Here is a 17,591-nt window from a genome sequence, read left to right as displayed (position 1 = left end):
CTACTACTACTACTACTACTACTACTACTACTACTACTACTACTACTACTACTGCTGGTGCTGCTACTCTATCAACTCACTCTGAAAGATAGTTATTTTGCAAGCACGAATGCTTTGTCCACTGACCGAAACTACACTGTTAGCGTTTGTGGTGCAATGGCTAATCTATTTACTGTTGCGTCCAAAGAAAGCGAGTTCAATTGCCGTGTCTAGTGGTTTTTAAATCAAGTTTCTCTGTCATCTGGGGTGACACGAACAGTTAAGCTCAGTCTTGCCTTTAAAAAAAACAACTAAAGTGTGTCGAGGGTGTGCCAAACATTTTCGGTATTAATTTTTTTAGAGAACCGCAACGGAAAGATTTTAAAATGAAAATCGAAATTTTGACCCCAACATCGTATTTTGAAGACCGTGCCTTCCCTTACAACGAAGATTTTATTGAGTGACCTCGGATTCAAGCATCATGGTTGTTAACTCACTGACTCAAGAGAAGGAAAAGTGCGTGGTCGGTGGGTGGTCTGGTCTGGTTTGCTCCTTCTTTCCTGTCAGACATTTTTCGTCCTTATTTATTCTCCTTCTTTATTGTGTTTGTTACTCTCTTGTAACTCATCTGAATTTCGGCGCTCATATGACCTAATTGTATTTAAAGTGCCGTTAACAGCATATTGAAACTAAATAGAAGGCACATCATCTCTTGCTGGGGTTCTTCAAAAGATTTTTAAAAGATTAATGCAAAAGACAACGATTGATTAATATGTGCAGGTGTCAGGATTTGTATAGTGTCAAGACATGTGAGCATTTAAGCTTGCTGTACATAAAGACTACAATTAATCATCCTAAAATACAATGTTTCAGACAGTGCAGCTGCTCATACCTAACTGGTACTCAGACAAAGGCTACGCAAAAATTATTATTGCTTTTTCTCTGTCTTTTTCTTTCCCATTCAACCCCCCCCCCCCCCCCCCCCAAAAAAACAACAAAACAACAACAACAACCCCCCCTCCAACTGACAAAAAAGCACAGGGACGAGCGTGCATACAAACAAAGATGTTTACGTTTAAACGAATGCGGGCACACGTACCCAAACAAACACACCGAAACACAAACTCCAATTCACAGAAATAGACATTTGCACACATAAACATGCAACGTAAAGACACACAACTGCCCAATCAGACTCACATGCACACAATGACTAACACACACAGACACTCGCACTCGTACACACACACACACACACACACACACACACACACACACACACACACACACACACACCAGCTCAAGGGTACACTTACAACAACATACACCCATAACATACACACGTGTAAACACATACATACACAACACACACACACACACACACACACACATACACACACACAAACAAGCGCACGCGGGCACGCACACATGCACACGCACATACATATATGCACACATATACACCCCTCCCCTTTTTATCACACACTCAGCCCCCTCCCCCCACATACACACATACTCAGTTAGACAACCCCCCCTCCCAGAAAATAATTAATTAATTAATTAATTTAAAAATAAATAAATCAATCAATCAATCAATCAATCAATCAATCAATCAAACCACTCCCCATCCCCCACACACGCACACTCATATGCGCAAATACATACACACAGAACTTACATGGTCATTTCGGCTCTTATCCTATTACGTCAGAGCTGGCACAAGGACGAAGAACCCACGAAATGACCAGGTTACTAGATCCTGTCAGGACCACGAGTGTCATTTTCACTTGAACAAGTAAGGAGACAATTCGGTCAAAATATTACCACAAGCATGTGACCTCTGATATAAGAGTCCATGACCTTCTCGTCTCCCCTTCTCTTGACGTACAAGAGTAGGCTATATTTTTTCTATAACTTTATTGAATACGTTTGGAATGGAGGACAGCTTCTGAGAAGCTGAAAACTATGGTATGCATCACCATTTCTTTCGACAGAACATTTACAAATTAATTTTTTGATTCACCAAATAGGGAAACTTTGAAAAACAATATAATTTCTCGCGTAGAATGTTGCACTTGGTGGGTGGTTTGCGGGTGCTCTTTTGTGGTTTGCTTCTTAGTTCCTATCAAATTTATATTTTCTATACCTCTCCTTCTTCTTTTCTTTGTATGATACTCTGTATTGACAATTTTAATCTTTGTCACTCATATGGCCTATGTAATTTGCAAGCGCCGTAAAACATTTACTAATCATTCCGCTGAAATATAGTATTTGTCAATAATTAAAGCCGTGTTGATTCTTCGGAGAGTCCAAGTCAAACAGTGAAGCAGTGGACTAGTGATGAAGATGATGTGATGAGTTTGATTACGATTCTGTTTGGTCTGACATTATTGTATCATTTGCAAATTTTAATGTATTGCCATATTTTCCTCAGATCAGCCAATTGTTTAAAAGATGATATTTGGCAATTGGCAGAGACAGATAACATGGATGGTAAGTGTATGGTCTAACAGGTTGCATTGGTTTATGTGCCTCAATGGGACCGAATTGGTAACTCAAGAGTTATAGGGAGTTACTTCAAAGTCCCTTAACATCACAGGACGAGACAGGAAGAGAAATGAAGAAGTAAAAGCAGCTATCGGCACTGAGTCCTGCCTGCATTACATAGAAAGACAGAAAATAAAATGGTTTGGCCACCTATCACATTTGTCACCTGGCCAGTCAGCGTCGATAGCCTACAAAACCAAGCACTCGGGCTATAAAGGAAGAGGGAGGCCACGCAAAAAGTGGTTCGAGGGTATCAAGCGAACCCTAAGAAAATATAATATCACAACTGAAAGAGCCGCGGAGCTGGCCTTCCATAGAAAACTGCATATCCCCTCGACGCTTAACGGCAACAGAGGATTAACAAGTAAAAGTAAAAGTAAAGTAAGTACTTCAAAGTCGTGTGAACCGTCTACTCTACTGGAGATGGATGTTAATTCAAAGACTGGCGTATGGTATCTAGCTCGATCGCCAGTCACAAAAATGGCAGTGACCTCAAAGGATATAACTCGTAGTTCTGTCATATTATTTATAAAACCCTGCATTCACTGAAAAAATACGATTACTGCTAGAACAAGTTTTGGGAGATTTTATAACATATCTCCCCCCCCCCTCTCTCCTGAGCCACATGGGTCGGCGTTTGTGGTATGGCTCTTCGCTATTGTACGCAATTGGCGTGGCTTCAATTCAAGGTGGGCAAGTACTTTAAGGGAAATCTCTGTCTCTCTGTAGGGATGTCGTATCCCACTCATCCCAGGTTGGCCATTAAAGGCGGAGTCGAAGCAACCCATGTCCAAAATGATCTAATGTGTCGATTGATACATGAAATATTCCGAATCAGTTATCATCGCTTGATGAATATAACTTGCAGGAGACCCTTCAGACCAAGAACTCCCGCACATAATGGTTCTATGTGAGTATGACGCTCTTCCTGAGATTGGCCACGCCTGTGGACATAACCTCATCACTGAACTCGGGGTGGCAGCTGGGATGGGGGTGAAGGCGGCGATGGAAGAAAACCAGGGACTTGTAGGAAAGGTACGATCAAATACCCAAGCGTAAACTGTGCCAGAACATAGGGTCAATGTACCGCGTTAGGCACCTTAAAATATCTATATCCAATGGTTCTCTAGGTGTTTAAAGAGCCTCTAAACTAGACATGAAGGACAAACTTTGAGTTAAATTGTAACACACGTTAGGGATCCATACTTTATATATTATCTCGCTTAACTCAGACAAAGATGTAATCTTGCTTTTCTCAATTAAAGAAAGGCAGATTTCAAACTGCTCAGATATTCTGAGCGAAACTTAAGTAATCTATAAATAAATGTACCCATACCTGACTTTGAAATTAGTGAAACAAAACCGGACTGATTTAGACCGAAATAATTAAGTAACCCCAAATTTTAATTGTATTAAACAAAACTAATCAACACTGAAGAAATATGGTCTTTTAGACACAAGAATTTATACACGTAATTTCGATAAAAATCGAATATCTTGAGAAGAAGAAAAAGAGACTATGTTTTTGTTCACTTGTCCCAATGTTCTGTAACATTTTAACAGTTAACCATCTTGGGCACCCCGGCAGAGGAGGGAGGAGGCGGCAAGGCGTACCTCATTGAGGCTGGAGCCTTCAAGGGAGTCCATGCCGCACTGATGGCCCATCCTGCACCTTTCAACATCGATGACCCGACAACGCTGGCTGTGAAATTGTAAGCTTGAAGAAAAACCTCCAAACCCTTACACGTCTGTCTTTTGATATATTCTCCCACTCATTCATTCACTCTGTCACTGCCGGATTTACTCATTCACAAACTCAATCTGTTCCTGTCTGTTTCAATTCCCTCCCTTTTTCTCTCTCCCTCTCTCTCTCTCTCTCTCTCTCTCTCTCTCTCTCTCTCTCTCTCTCTCTCTCTCTCACTCACTCTCTCTCTCTGCCCCCCCCCCATCTCTCTCTCTGTCCCCCTCTCTCTCTGTGTGTGTCTCTCTGTCTCTCCCTTTGTGTGTGTCTCTCTCTCTGTCTGTCTGTCTCTCTCTGTCTCTCTCTCTCTCTCTCTCTCTCTCTCTCTCTCTCTCTCTCTCTCTCCCTCTCTCTCCCTCTCTCTCCCTCTGTATTTGATGTTCATTAACCTACATCTTTTCCTGTACTACTTTCTCTACGTTTGTAATTCTACATTCCCTTCTATCGCATTATCACTGAGGTGTCTGTTTTTATTCAAAGCCTTTGGTTAGCTCGCTTGACGTCCAGAGATATTCCAAGGTAAATTCATAACCACGAGTGTCGAATGCGATTTTTCATGCATTATTAGCTGACTGAATCAAAGCATTTCAAACTGATTTGCATAATTTTGTGTTCGTGGAAAAGTAAAGGTTTCTGTAACTAAGATGAAAACCACATTATCCAGTTTACAAGATTACAACAGGCTTTTATACATAGCTCTGGCATGACAGAAATAAAAAAGAAAACATGGAAATTAAAAACAAAACAACTCACGCAAAATGAACATTCCTTAGTAACAGCAGGCGTGGCGGGTGCAGCAGTAATATTAGTTGTTGCGATTGCTGTTGTCCTTGTAGTTCTTGCTGTTGTCATTAGTATCGTTGTAGCTGTGCTCTGCTTAGACAAAATGCGACCTCAAAGAATTCAAGACCTTAGTTGCCCCTTCCCCCCTCCATGCGAGGGTGGGCTGTAAAGTAATGGCCGATATGCCAAAAACTTTTTTTTTTGGTAGAGTAATGACAGTTGCAACAAAAACGTTCTAGGCATTGGACTACTACCACATATCATTTATGAAAGAATGAGCTCTGTTTATGGTGAGGTTTGTAGAGGTGTTAACGCTATTAGAAAACACTCAAGATCGTTGAAAGGAAAAGTTCTATCTGAGTCAAAATTGAAAGATCAAGTGCATTCTGGTAGGCCAGATAGTACCTCAAAATCGGTCAGTCATGACAAGGTATAGAGCATGGTTAAGGCCAGACTATGAGTTCTTCAAAAATGCCTTGCAAGCGTAGTCGGAATATCCAAAGAACAAGATCACCACACCTTTTAGATATGTTGGGCTATAGGAAAGTGCCTACCATGTGGACCCCTAGTATTCTGACGACTGACTTGAAAGATGAGAGGAAAAAAAGACGTGCACCGTACTCTTGATACCGTTTGAGCAAGAAGGTGAAGCTTTCCTGCATCAAATTGTCACCGTGGATTAGTCATGGGTGCATCCCCATGGCCCTGAAAACAAACGCCAATGGTGTACAGGCATAGAACTGATCAAAATTTAGCATTGTAGTCGTCCCTGACTGTGATAACAACACTGCTTTTGTCTCTAAGACCAAATATTATATCTCCTACTCATCATGCTCTTGTCCTTAGCGTCGAAGTGACGTACCACGGCAAGGCTGCTCATTCTTCAGTGTCCCCTTGGCAAGGAATTAATGCCCTTGATGCTGCTGTTCACGCCTACACGGGCATCTCCCACCTCCGCCAACAGATCAGACCGTCTGGCCGGGTACATGGTAGGTATTGCCGGACTGCTGACCTTTTCAGACGAAATTCATTTGCCAGTTATTTATTGGTAGGTCATTTCAACCTTTCTATATAGCTGTGAATGCTGGAAATAACTAAAGACAGTGAAAATAAAATAGAAGTAACAGAAATGTGGTTTCTTTGGAGACTGCTAAGAGTATCGTGGAAGGAAAAGAAATCAAATGAGGTAGTTCTCGATGAAGCCCACGTGGGACGCTCACTGTTAAAAACAATCGGGAAACGACAATGCAGTTTTTGGGACACATAAATAGACATAAGGATCTTGAACATCTAGCTCTCACTGGCAAAAGTAAGGGGGAGGCGAGGCAGGGGTAGGCCCAGAACAACATACTTTGGGAACCTAAACAAATGGGTAACAGGGAAAGATCAGGGAAACGTAGCTTTGTTTGAGAGCATCCAAGCAAAGGAATGAATGAAGAACCATGATCGCCGATGACTGTCGCAGATCTGGCACTAGATGATGATGATGATATCATTTCACCCACATAGAGAATCTTTTAAAATCTTCGGATATGCGTAATATAGATTGAAAGTGAATGGAGCTTGCTATTAAGCAGGGATATACGCTATACAAAAGTTATGTATTACATGTATGCGTTACTATCAGTTATGATCAAGGACAAACCTGTTAGACTAATTATTTTAATTTGAATTAGTTGCAAACGTTTTACGTGTACATTGGCATAATTTAGATCATTTAAGAGACGGGCTGCTTCGATCCTGCCTGTCAGGATTAGCCTGGGCTGAATGGGACACTTATACCCCTGCAGGCAGGCGGACATATGTGATGAAAAACGTCACCACTCGTTAATAGAACTCAGGCTTTCTGCATGCAACATGTTAAGAGCAGGGAGCCCAATCGCCGTCCTACAGATTTCGGCAGTCATAGACACATAGCATTAAAAGAAAAACTTCTTCGTTTTATTCCATCAACGTAAACGGGAACGACTTTGATATGTGCCTAGATGTGTTTTTTTTAAACGCTATCCGAGACATGGAATGCAGATTGGGGCTGTTGTTCTGTCTCGGCATTATGGAATTCAGACATAATGCGGCCATTTGATTCTTCAGTCTCTTATGAAAACAACACACGGTCTTTACATTGTCTAGGCCAGAAACTTTTAGCTCTTATTCCTTGGGAACTTTCAAGTTAATGCTCATTATATTATGAAAAAAATCCACCAAGTTTTAAACGCTTTTTAATTCGTTTCTCTCACGCCATACACTTTTGACACAAATCGGACAACTCAACAGATTATTAGAGAGAAACACATTATTCATTAACATAAAAAGAAAAGAAGGAAAGATACTAACGATAGATGTTTGATAGGAAAGAATAAGGAAACCACATCATAGCTCCTGTCAACTAACCACGTCTCACTGGCCAATTCAAAACAGGTATCATAACCAAAGGCGGAACGAAGTCCAATATCGTCCCAGACCTGTGCAAAATGGAATACACCATCCGAGAGGACACGCTAGCAAACCTTGACCTGCTCTGTGACAAAGTCGTGGGCTGCTTGCAGGCAGCTGCGCTAGCAACGGGCTGCACGGTTCGAGTTCATATTATTATTGCGTTTTTAATTATGGGAAATAATATTGTCAGCAAGATGTTCAATGTCATAAGCCCAGAATACAACACTTTACAGGAGAGAGACATGGAGAGAGAAACAGAGAAAGAGAGAGAGAGAGAGAGAGAGAGAGAGAGAGAGAGAGAGAGAGAGAGAGAGAGAGAGAGAGAGAGAGAGAGAGAGAGAGAGAGAGAGAGAGAGAGAGAGAGAGAGAGAGGGGGGGGGGGACTTGTCTCAATTCTTTTATAATGTGTACCTATGTTTTGTGTCTTTTGTAGCTTTTTTTTCAACATTTAGAATTAGAATTTTGACCCAATATTTGACACATACTGATACATGTATATATGCAATCAATACCACAGATTAAGAAATTGCAATTTAAAAGAAACACGCACAATTTTGAGCATAGTAGATCTGAACAGCTGGCCGACAATATTATGTGATATGCAGTACCAATAGAGCTAGACAGTAGTTAAATAATATACTGGAGAATCATTCTTTCTGAAGAGTTTCTTTAAAATTCGGAATTAGGCTGTCTGAAGGCAGGGTTGGGGGGGGGGGGGTACGATGTATTAAAAACTGTCATATTATACGAGGTTAAAATCAGTTGCAATACAGGTTTAAGAACCTTGAAGTCTAGCAGGGAAACGCATAAAAGATGAAAATTTATTCTGAAAGGAGATTTTGATGAGAGAAATGTTCTTAAAAGAGGTTGACATTTTGCTTCTTTCTTCCCGAATTTGAACCTCACCTCGCGACTCTTGTAACTCTATCTCTTGATCAAGTTTGAAATCGATTGCGCATTATTTAACCGCAAATATTATGTCAAATACAGAAACGTCTTTGCCAACGGTACATGAATACAAAAAACACTCAAAAACATTGCAATTTTGATATCAAAGGAAACAGCCACGTACTGTGAAAACGCTCATTAAATATAACTAGAAGACCAACGCTGTTTGTTTTTTTCAAGGAATACGTTTAATGTACCTGTTTATAGCGACCTGTTTTCTTCTTGCCACAGTATAGTTTTGTGTATTTAGACAACAATTCTCTGAACTGTTTACAGGTAGAAGTTGAATGGGAGGCTAAGCCGTATGCTGACATGCGCAACAACGAGACATTGGTCTCTGTTTACCAGCGTCACATAGAGCGTCTGGAGCCGGGAAGGCAAGCTCACAAAGGGGAGAAAGAGGCCTTCAAAGGTTCCACTGACATGGGCAATGTCAGCCATGAGGTTCCAAGCATTCACCCGTTCTATTATGTCGGAAACGAGCTCAACCACACAAACGAATTTACTGCACTTGCTGGTATGTGGGTTTAGGTAGTTGGGATGCACACAGAATATTTAAAAAAAAGTGTTCACTTGTTTCAGTAAAGAGAAGCACATAAGCACCGTTAGGGTCATTTGTTTCAGGGAAAAGGTATGTTTTGTTTTGGTAAGTGTTTTTACGGCGCTCGCAACTGCATTAGGTCATATGAGCGCGCGGGACACACCTAATATTTTAGGTTAGTAGGAAATTTTGAATTTAGCCCGGGTGGCGGCCGAAGCCTACTCTTATCGATTTTAGACCAGCAAGAAATCTTTAACGTGCGCAACTTGCACACGGGCCCTCCGAGATTTTTTGGCCTTTGTCCGACCAGAAGATCAGGGGTGTGGCAGAAAGACAGCAGTTAGGAGGAGCCAAGGAGTAGCAGTAGAAAGGCTGCAGAAAGAATCAGGAGCCCAGAGGAGGTGACAAAGGAGGTGAGGGGGTGGGGGCAGAAAGTGGAAACGAAAGCAGACAACAGAACATTTCTGGAGAGCAGGAAAGGAGGTGAAAGGATACAATTTTAGAGAAGAAAATTTTTTGATCGCTACCCGGATTCGAACCCGGGACCTTTGAATGAGAGGCCAACACCTTAACCTCTAGGCCACGAGAGCCCCCGGGAAAAGTTAATACAGGCAGACAGAAACAGAAGAGTGAAAGAAAAAGACGAGGCTTCTAGTGGCGTCCCCACCCCCCTTTCCCCACAACTACCCACTAGATTGGGAAGCTTGAAAATGACAAACAAATAGAGACATCAAGACCAAAAAAATGTTCATCTTTTTATATATTGTTTCATTATATACAGGGTCATTAAAAAGAATGTAAAGATTTCACCACGTAATGTTTTTGTTAAAAAAAGGCGATAAAAACTCAAACTAGGTCAAATGTATTCTACTCACAATCATATTTTATGTGCTATCTTGCAAGAGTTCAATGTGGCCACCCCCAGCAGCACGGGCAACATCATTGCGATTAGAAAATTCTTCATACCTGACGCGTTTCAGCATGTCACAGTCCGCTGAGTTGATGGCTATTGTTTTTCGATGTTTAAGGTCATCGAGTTTAGTGGGTAGCGGTGGAACATAAACACAATCTTTTATAGATTCCCACCGAAAAATAAGCACGAACCATTAGATGCCAATGGGACGGTGCCCCATCTTGTTGAAAAAGGAAATCATGCTAATCTGCTTGCATTGATGTGAAAAGACAGTTTTGGAGCATACAGAGATAGGTTTGTCCTGTATCGTAATTTCCTTCAAACTTCAAAGCAAGAACGACACGACAACACCACCTCCTGTGACAGCTATTCCAAAGTAAGATATCGCCTGTTTCAAATGTTAACGGTAACTGACTTATGCCATTATAACAATGCTTGCGAACAAAAGCAATACGTCATAAAATCGGTTCATTCTTTTTAAATAAAAAAAACAAGACAAAACAAACATAACTCCTCTTTCAAATTGGTCACTGACCCATTCTATAACGATGCTTGTGAACTGAAACGGTTCTTCATTACTTCGGTTCATTCTTTTTTAATCACCCAGTGCTGTACACTTTGTCTTTTGCTATTATCCTTTGGATGTGTAGTCCAATATCTATCTATCTATCTATCTATCTATCTATCTATCTATCTATCTATCTATCTATTTATCTATCTATCTATCTATCTATTTATCTATCTATCTATCTATTAACAATGAATGCTGTTGTGTTTTCTAGGGTCTGAAGGAGCCCAGCTTTTTACTTTAAATCAGGGGAAAGCGATGTCTATGACCTGTATTGAGATGATGATGGATAAAACACTCCTTCAGAGGGCCGCAAGTGATTTCCAGTCAACGAAAGCACGCCAAGACTGAGCATAGATGTCGGCAATGGCATTAGTTATTGATTATTTGCTGCACATTTTAAAATATTTGGAAATAACACAACGAAAAAAAAAAACTATATGGATTCTGCATTATAAAAACAGAAGTTGGTTTTATGTGTTATCTTTCTTCCGATTATGTGAGAATTTATCGACGGAAAAAAGTATCGTCCTTCCCATCGTTTTTCGTCTTAACACATTAGAGCAAAATATGCTATTCCTTGGTATAGACGTTGTGGTCAGATCTGAGGGGTGGGGGAAAGGGGAAGGGGTTGAGGAGGAGGAATTTTAAATACAATTTTTTCGACTGTGCCTGTTTTACACCTTGCACACACATATACACATACTCTAACTCACACACACACACACACACACACACACACACACACACACACACACACACACACACACACACACACGCACACATGCACATACACACAGACACACACGCACGCTCATACACACATACACACATGCACACACATACATACACACGCCCAAAACACACACACACACACACACACACACACACACACACACACATACACTGACACATATATTTATAATATTCTTTTCTATTTAAAAAAAAGAAGTTCTTTTTCTCCCCCTTTTGTGTATGCCACGTCAGCCCCAGTCCCCCTGGGGCCCTCTGGTGAAAAATATGACGTGGTATAGTTGTAACGGCCCTATCAACACCATTAAGTTATCTAAGAGGTGGGCCCTCCAAGTTTAACGTCCACTGCCGAAAGAGCCCAGCCAAATAATAAATTCGTTTAAAGTGCCTTTCCCAACGACACAACGTCGGACCGAGCTGAAGCTCGAACCCCGGGACCTGTAATCTCACGGTAACGAGTCGGGTAGCTTGCCTAACCACGAGGCTAGCAACGCCACTCCAGGCCATCTATGTACATATACAATATATGCATAATACATGTAAAATTTATTTTCTTTAAAGTAAACTTTGCTTTTTAAAAATTGACAAGTGAAACAGAAAAAAAATGATAATTATATACCCAAATGTCATTAAATAAAATATATTAGCAACAGACAGGTGGCTTTGTCGTGGCTTTGTCGTGGCTTCACTTTTCACCTTTTTCTACTTATCTTTTAATCTAGTCCTGGGCAATGCGTCATGAACAACCTCGTCAACACAACAAATTCAGGTTGACGCATACTTGGACCCCTAGCTAAAAACAGATTTGGCCTGGTACTCATATCTGGGTTCAACGTTGGGGTCACAGGGGGTTGGTGCAATTTCCTACACAAACAGGAAACAAGCTGCTGTGATCATCCATGTATGTAACGACGTGGGGCTTTATACTTTACTTTTAGCTAATTCCATTTTAAAATGACGTCGTTGGCCCTGTTATGATTGAGCTGGTACTGAAATACGGGGTCAGTGTTGGATCACAGTGGGGTTGTGCAATGTCTTACAGGAACAGGAAGCGGTTTTCTGAGATCATCGGTGTGCTTGAAGACATTTGGGAGGAAGGGCGCGGGTGTTATTTTACAGCTGCTCGGACACATTCCATTACGACGACTTCGAAATCTAATTACTTTTAAGCAATTGCTGAAAACAGGTCTCTTTTTAAAAGGATTTCATTCATTAGATGTAGGACTATCGAAACAGGCTCACATGTTTTGATTTAATATTCAATTGAGTGACTTTTTTCTTTATTTTTAGATTTAGTACTTAAAAAAGGCCTCGGCATAGTGGGTGTATCTCTCACGGAGATAAAAAGTTTACCAACATCCCTTCAAACGATGAAAAATAAGGCCGTTGATTCTGTAGTGGTTGACCTGGTACGCGAATTCAGGGTAAGGGTCCGGTCACAGCTGGGTTGGTGCAAGGTGATTGTCATTGTGCTAAATTTATGGTGTGAAAAAGAGGGGGGGGGGTATATTTCACTTGAACACAAACCCTTTCAAATGGTGAAAAATGAGGAAAACGGAGCTTGATTGTCCTCTGTATACAACGCATTAGCTCCTAAAACACACTCGCTTGCCGCAGCCTCGTACGCCACTGCTACACAGCCAGTCTCCAGAAGGCATGCGTGGACACATAAGCCCACCGTTGTCACAAGCCGTGTATCCAAGATGGTAGCGGAGGAGGAAAACTGAATGTTTCCGGGCACTTGTTTAAAGGTGAGACATTTGTCCACGAGTACTACCCGTGGAGAAGCTGAAATAAAAGAGAAGGATTATACTGGGTTATAGATAATGGATACCGTTTTGTAATTTTAGAATAAAAATCCAGACGGGAAGATTGGTAGGAGGTAGGATGTTTTGTTGCAGAAAGTTAAGAGAAGCAATGTACAACTACTGGAAATGCTACTAAGAAGAAGAAGAAGAAGAAGAAGAAGAAGAAGAAGAAGAAGAAGAAGAAGAAAGAAGAAAAAGAAGAAGAAGAAGAAGAAGGATTCTCTCAAATCTTTGACGACTCCATCAACGCAATTTAGGTCAGGCAGGTTGCAGGTTACCATGCCTGCTTGTCAGGGCCTACTAGACTTACTAGAATACAACATCCGAGCAGATAGACGGAGATATGAGAACTCCAAAACTCTCTCTCTCTCTCTCACACACACACACACACACACACACACACACACACACACACACACACACACACACACACACACACATACATACACACACACACACACTCACACACACACACACACACACACACAGACTCAGCCCCACTCCGACATCGAATGCTCTCATGTGCGTGCAGGAGGGAGCAGCTTGATTATTACATGACAGACGCCATTTGAAAGACACAGATATAGCTCGTATATGTCAAGACGAGGTGGAATCAGGTGCTTGTCACTTTTTAAGCAAGTGGAGTTATTGGTTTGGTCTTAAAGCTTGTTCATTGATCTTGCTCTTGATGAAAAACACACATCTATGTTGTAAGAAGTAAGAAAGTAATTTTATTCAGTGTTTACGGTCATCAGGTGGGGGTAGGCTAGTTTAAGAGGTAAAATTAGCGAGAAAATGGCCTCCAAACTTTAAAGAACACAAAATTTACTTTTTAAAAATATCTTTAGCCCAGGGTTTTCAGTCAAATTGACACAGGTATGTTATTTTGAATGAGCCAAACAGGGGTTGAACCAAAAGCAAAAATATATAGATAAATTTAATCGATAAGAAACGAAGGGAAAAATGCCTGGTTTTTATTTCATTATTTTGAAGAACACCTGATTTCACCATGATGCGTCAGATATAGACTTTGACAATACGACAATCCCTTTGTTATGACACTGCTTTCAAGGAGAAACGTCAATACAATATATTATTATTATAATGTTATAATATTTGCCGCCACTGAACTAAGGTGCCCTGACAGTAAAAACAGCATTCCCAACTGTGTCAGTAACAACACTGTTGTAACAACAATGAATTTTTTAGAAAGCATTTTGTGGCACTTGCAACACTATACTATAAGTTCATGTAAGTGCCGAAGATAAAAGGTGTTAGTAGTAGAGAGTAAGAATCACACAAAAGAAGGAGGAGAAGAGGAGAGATAGAGACGTTATATGTTTGATAAGAAAGAAAGAGCAAAACCACACCAGATCATCCCTTTTTTTAAGAAAGTGATTTACGGCTCTCACAACTGCATAAGGTCTTATGAGCGCGCTGGAAATATTTTACATTTTCAGTTGGTAGGAAATTTTGAATTTTGCCCGGGTGGCGGCCGAAGCCTACCCTTATCAATTTGGACCACCAAGATATCTTTAACGCGTGCAACATGCACATGGGACCTCCGAGATTTTTCGCCCTTTTCTGAGAAGGGTGGCTGAAAGACAGCAGTAAGAAGGAGCCAAGGAGAAGCAGTAGAAAGGCTGCAGAAAGAGTCAGGAGCCCAGAGGAGGGGGCAAAGGAGGTGAGGGGGTGGGGCTAGAAAGTGGAGACGAAAGCAGACGACAGAACATTGTTACAGAGAAGGAAAGGGTGTGGAAGGAGAAAATGTTAGAGAAGAAAGTTTTTCCTTTGTTATCATGATTCGAACCCGGGACCTATTCAATGAGACGCGAACACCATAACCTCTGGACCACAAGACCCCCCCCCCCCCCAAGAGCACCCGTCAGCCACCCGTCAACAATGACAACAAAAGAAATAGTGAGCAATAACAACAACAGCAATGTCAACAACTACCAAAAGAAAAGAAACAGAATCTAGCAGAATATCGCTACCTTAGAATTGCAAAGTTCTATCTGCACAATACCATGTTTAGAGAAATTTGACGTCAGAATGTTGAGTTTCACATGTCAACCTTTTTTTAATGCAATTCTTTGAATGAAATAACAAAATCTTATTAACGACTCCAGACAATCTTGCGATCTTTGTTTGAGCAGATAGAACATTTTGTTTTCCGACCTCACGGTCTAAGTAACTCAAAGCGGCCGAAAATGTCAGAGAGAACTTTGTAATAATAAGATAGCGAAATGACATGGTGTCCTTCGTACCAAAGCCAGAAGGTCCTGTGGTTGTTGTTCCGGTGATTGGCGGGTCAGTAGTGAGACTTGCTGATGACGTTGTTCCCACAGAGATGGATATGGATAGAGGTGTCGCGACAGAAGTAGTTGATGATGTGTCCGTGAGTGTTGATCCTGTTGTTGTTGGTGGTGGCGGAGTTGTAGTGATTGATGCTGTTGATGCCGTTCTAGTGGATGTTGTCGGTTCAGTCGTGGCTATTGTTGGTTGTGGTGTTGTGGTTATCGTTGGCGGTTCAGTTGGTGTTGGTGGAGGTGGTGCTGTTGTGGTTGTTGATGCTGGTCCAGTGGTTGTTGTAGCTGATGTTGTGGTTGTTGTTGGTATTGCTAAGGTTGTCGTTAGTGGTGTAGTGGTGATAGTTGTTGATTGTGCGGGAGTTGTTGTTTGTATTGTGGTGGTTGTTGTTGTAGGTTCAGTTGTAGTTGTCGTTGGTGCTGTGGTGGTGGTAGTTGTTGTGGTGATGGTGGTCGTTGCTGGTTTACTGGTTGTTGCTGTTGGTGATCGATTTGAACTTGTCGTAGGTTCTGTAGCGGTTGTTGTTGATAGAGTGGTGGTTGTCGGCGGTTCTGTGGTATTTGTTGTTTTTTCTGTAGTAGTTGTTGCAGATGTTGGTGTTGTGGCTGTTGTCGATAGTTTTGTGGTGGTAGTTGTGTGTACAGTGGTGGTTGTAGTAGGTTCAGTTGTGGTTGTTGTTTCGTCTGTGGTGGTTGTTGTCGCTGGTTCTATAGTTGTTGTTGTTGGTTCAGTAGTTGTCGTTGTTGTAGTTGTCGTTGTGGGAATCTGAAAGCATAAAGAAGCACTGAAATGGACAGCAAGATGCCCAGGAACGGGTATACAGACTTTTATTTTCACAAACATTGTAGATAGACCCTACCACAGTATAGTATTATGTTTGTACAACATATAAATGAAAATAAACAGCAAAGATGACGGTGATCTAAATGGGTATGTAATCAAAGCCAAAAGAATGATTTTCTGAACCCCTTTTCTATTTATTTCCGTAACCTGTCCCTTTGTCAGACAAATATTTTTTTCTGCTTTCGTTGTAGGTCTTTTTCTCTTTTGTAGGTCTCTCTCTCTCTCTCTCTCTCTCTCTCTCTCTCTCTCTCTCTCTCTCTCTCTCTCTCTCTCTGTGTGTGTGTGTGTGTGTGTGTATGTGTGTGTGTGTGTGTGTGTGTGTGTGTGTGTTTCATTTGTAGCACTATATGTTCAGTAACCTCACTGCAGTTGGTAGCCTACGAAGAATTTGGATATCTGTCTGTTCTTGCTTTTTTGGAAATGTATCGTTTACTGTGGGCCGATAGTTGAAATTCCGATGTCAGTGGATCGCTATGGTCACTTAGCCTTATTTCCGTCTTTTTAAAAACGTTTGTCTTGTGCAGATATTCAAAGTTACTTAGGTCTCTACCAATTGTTCTTGATGCCTTTCTTATCAACTTGTTTATTTTTATAATGTGCTGCCTTCCCAAATTGCTACCCTAGCAAGTGATACCAAAATTTATCAAAGTTTCTATTGTGGTGGTGTAGACTATCTGAAGGATAGATTCAGATTGAAAGACCTAAGTTTCCTCAGAAAGTACAGCCTCTGATTTACCTTTTTAACGATATTGTTTACATGGTTTTGCCATGAAAAGTTGTTGTCGATTGTACGACCAAGATAATTGTATGAATCCGTGATTTCAATTGTTTCTTGTTCAATTACGAGTGGTGGGATTGTTGGTTTTTCTCTTCTAAAATAAAAAAAAAATCATTTCCTTTGTTTTTGAGAGATTCACTTTTAGAAAATTTGAATTGCACAATTTAAAAAACATAGATATTATTTCTTCGAAATACTCTTTTCCATCAAGGTTTATTAATCCAATAATAGCGGAGTCATCTGCAAACTTAATTAAGCGTGTTGTTTTGTTGTTATATATATATGTCTGTCTATCTCTACCTCTGCCCCTTCTCTTTCTTTGACTATCTCTTCTACTGTCCCTCTTCTCTCTTTCCTTTTCTCTCTCTCTCTCTCTCTCTCTCTCTCTCTCTCTCTCTCTCTCTCTGTGGTTGGTTGTGGATGCTCTGGTGTGGTTTGCTCCTTCTTTCCTATCAAACACCTATCATCCTCATCTACCGTCCTTCTTTTTTATGTTTGTTACTCGCTTGTAACACCTCTAATCTTCTGGCGCTCATATGACCTTATGCAGTTGCGAGCGCCGTAAAACCGTCTACTAAAACAAAAAATCTCTCTCTCTCTTCTCTTTTCTCTCTCTCTCTCTCTCTCTCTCTCTTTCGCCCTT

The 17,591-nt window shown here is 41.0% G+C and overlaps 1 protein-coding gene across 1 annotated transcript in view; it reads left to right on the top strand.

Annotated features, from left to right (window-relative positions):
• The window catches only part of LOC101854070 (peptidase M20 domain-containing protein 2-like), an 11,622-nt gene extending 460 nt beyond the window's left edge, over positions 1-11,162 (top strand). The window contains exons 2-7 of the mRNA XM_013079412.2: positions 3,413-3,561; positions 4,090-4,238; positions 5,897-6,039; positions 7,469-7,623; positions 8,711-8,951; positions 10,671-11,162. Coding sequence (XP_012934866.2) covers positions 3,413-3,561; positions 4,090-4,238; positions 5,897-6,039; positions 7,469-7,623; positions 8,711-8,951; positions 10,671-10,807 — 974 coding nt within the window. The 3' untranslated portion in view covers positions 10,808-11,162. The remainder of the gene's footprint in view (positions 1-3,412; positions 3,562-4,089; positions 4,239-5,896; positions 6,040-7,468; positions 7,624-8,710; positions 8,952-10,670) is intronic.
• Positions 11,163-17,591: the final 6,429 nt, after the last annotated feature.

The sequence above is a fragment of the Aplysia californica genome, unplaced genomic scaffold (assembly GCF_000002075.1).
Source record: "Aplysia californica isolate F4 #8 unplaced genomic scaffold, AplCal3.0 scaffold00051, whole genome shotgun sequence".
NCBI lineage: Eukaryota > Metazoa > Mollusca > Gastropoda > Aplysiida > Aplysiidae > Aplysia > Aplysia californica.
Note: the sequence above shows the minus strand (reverse complement) of the source record. Positions and strands in the feature narration are given on the sequence as shown.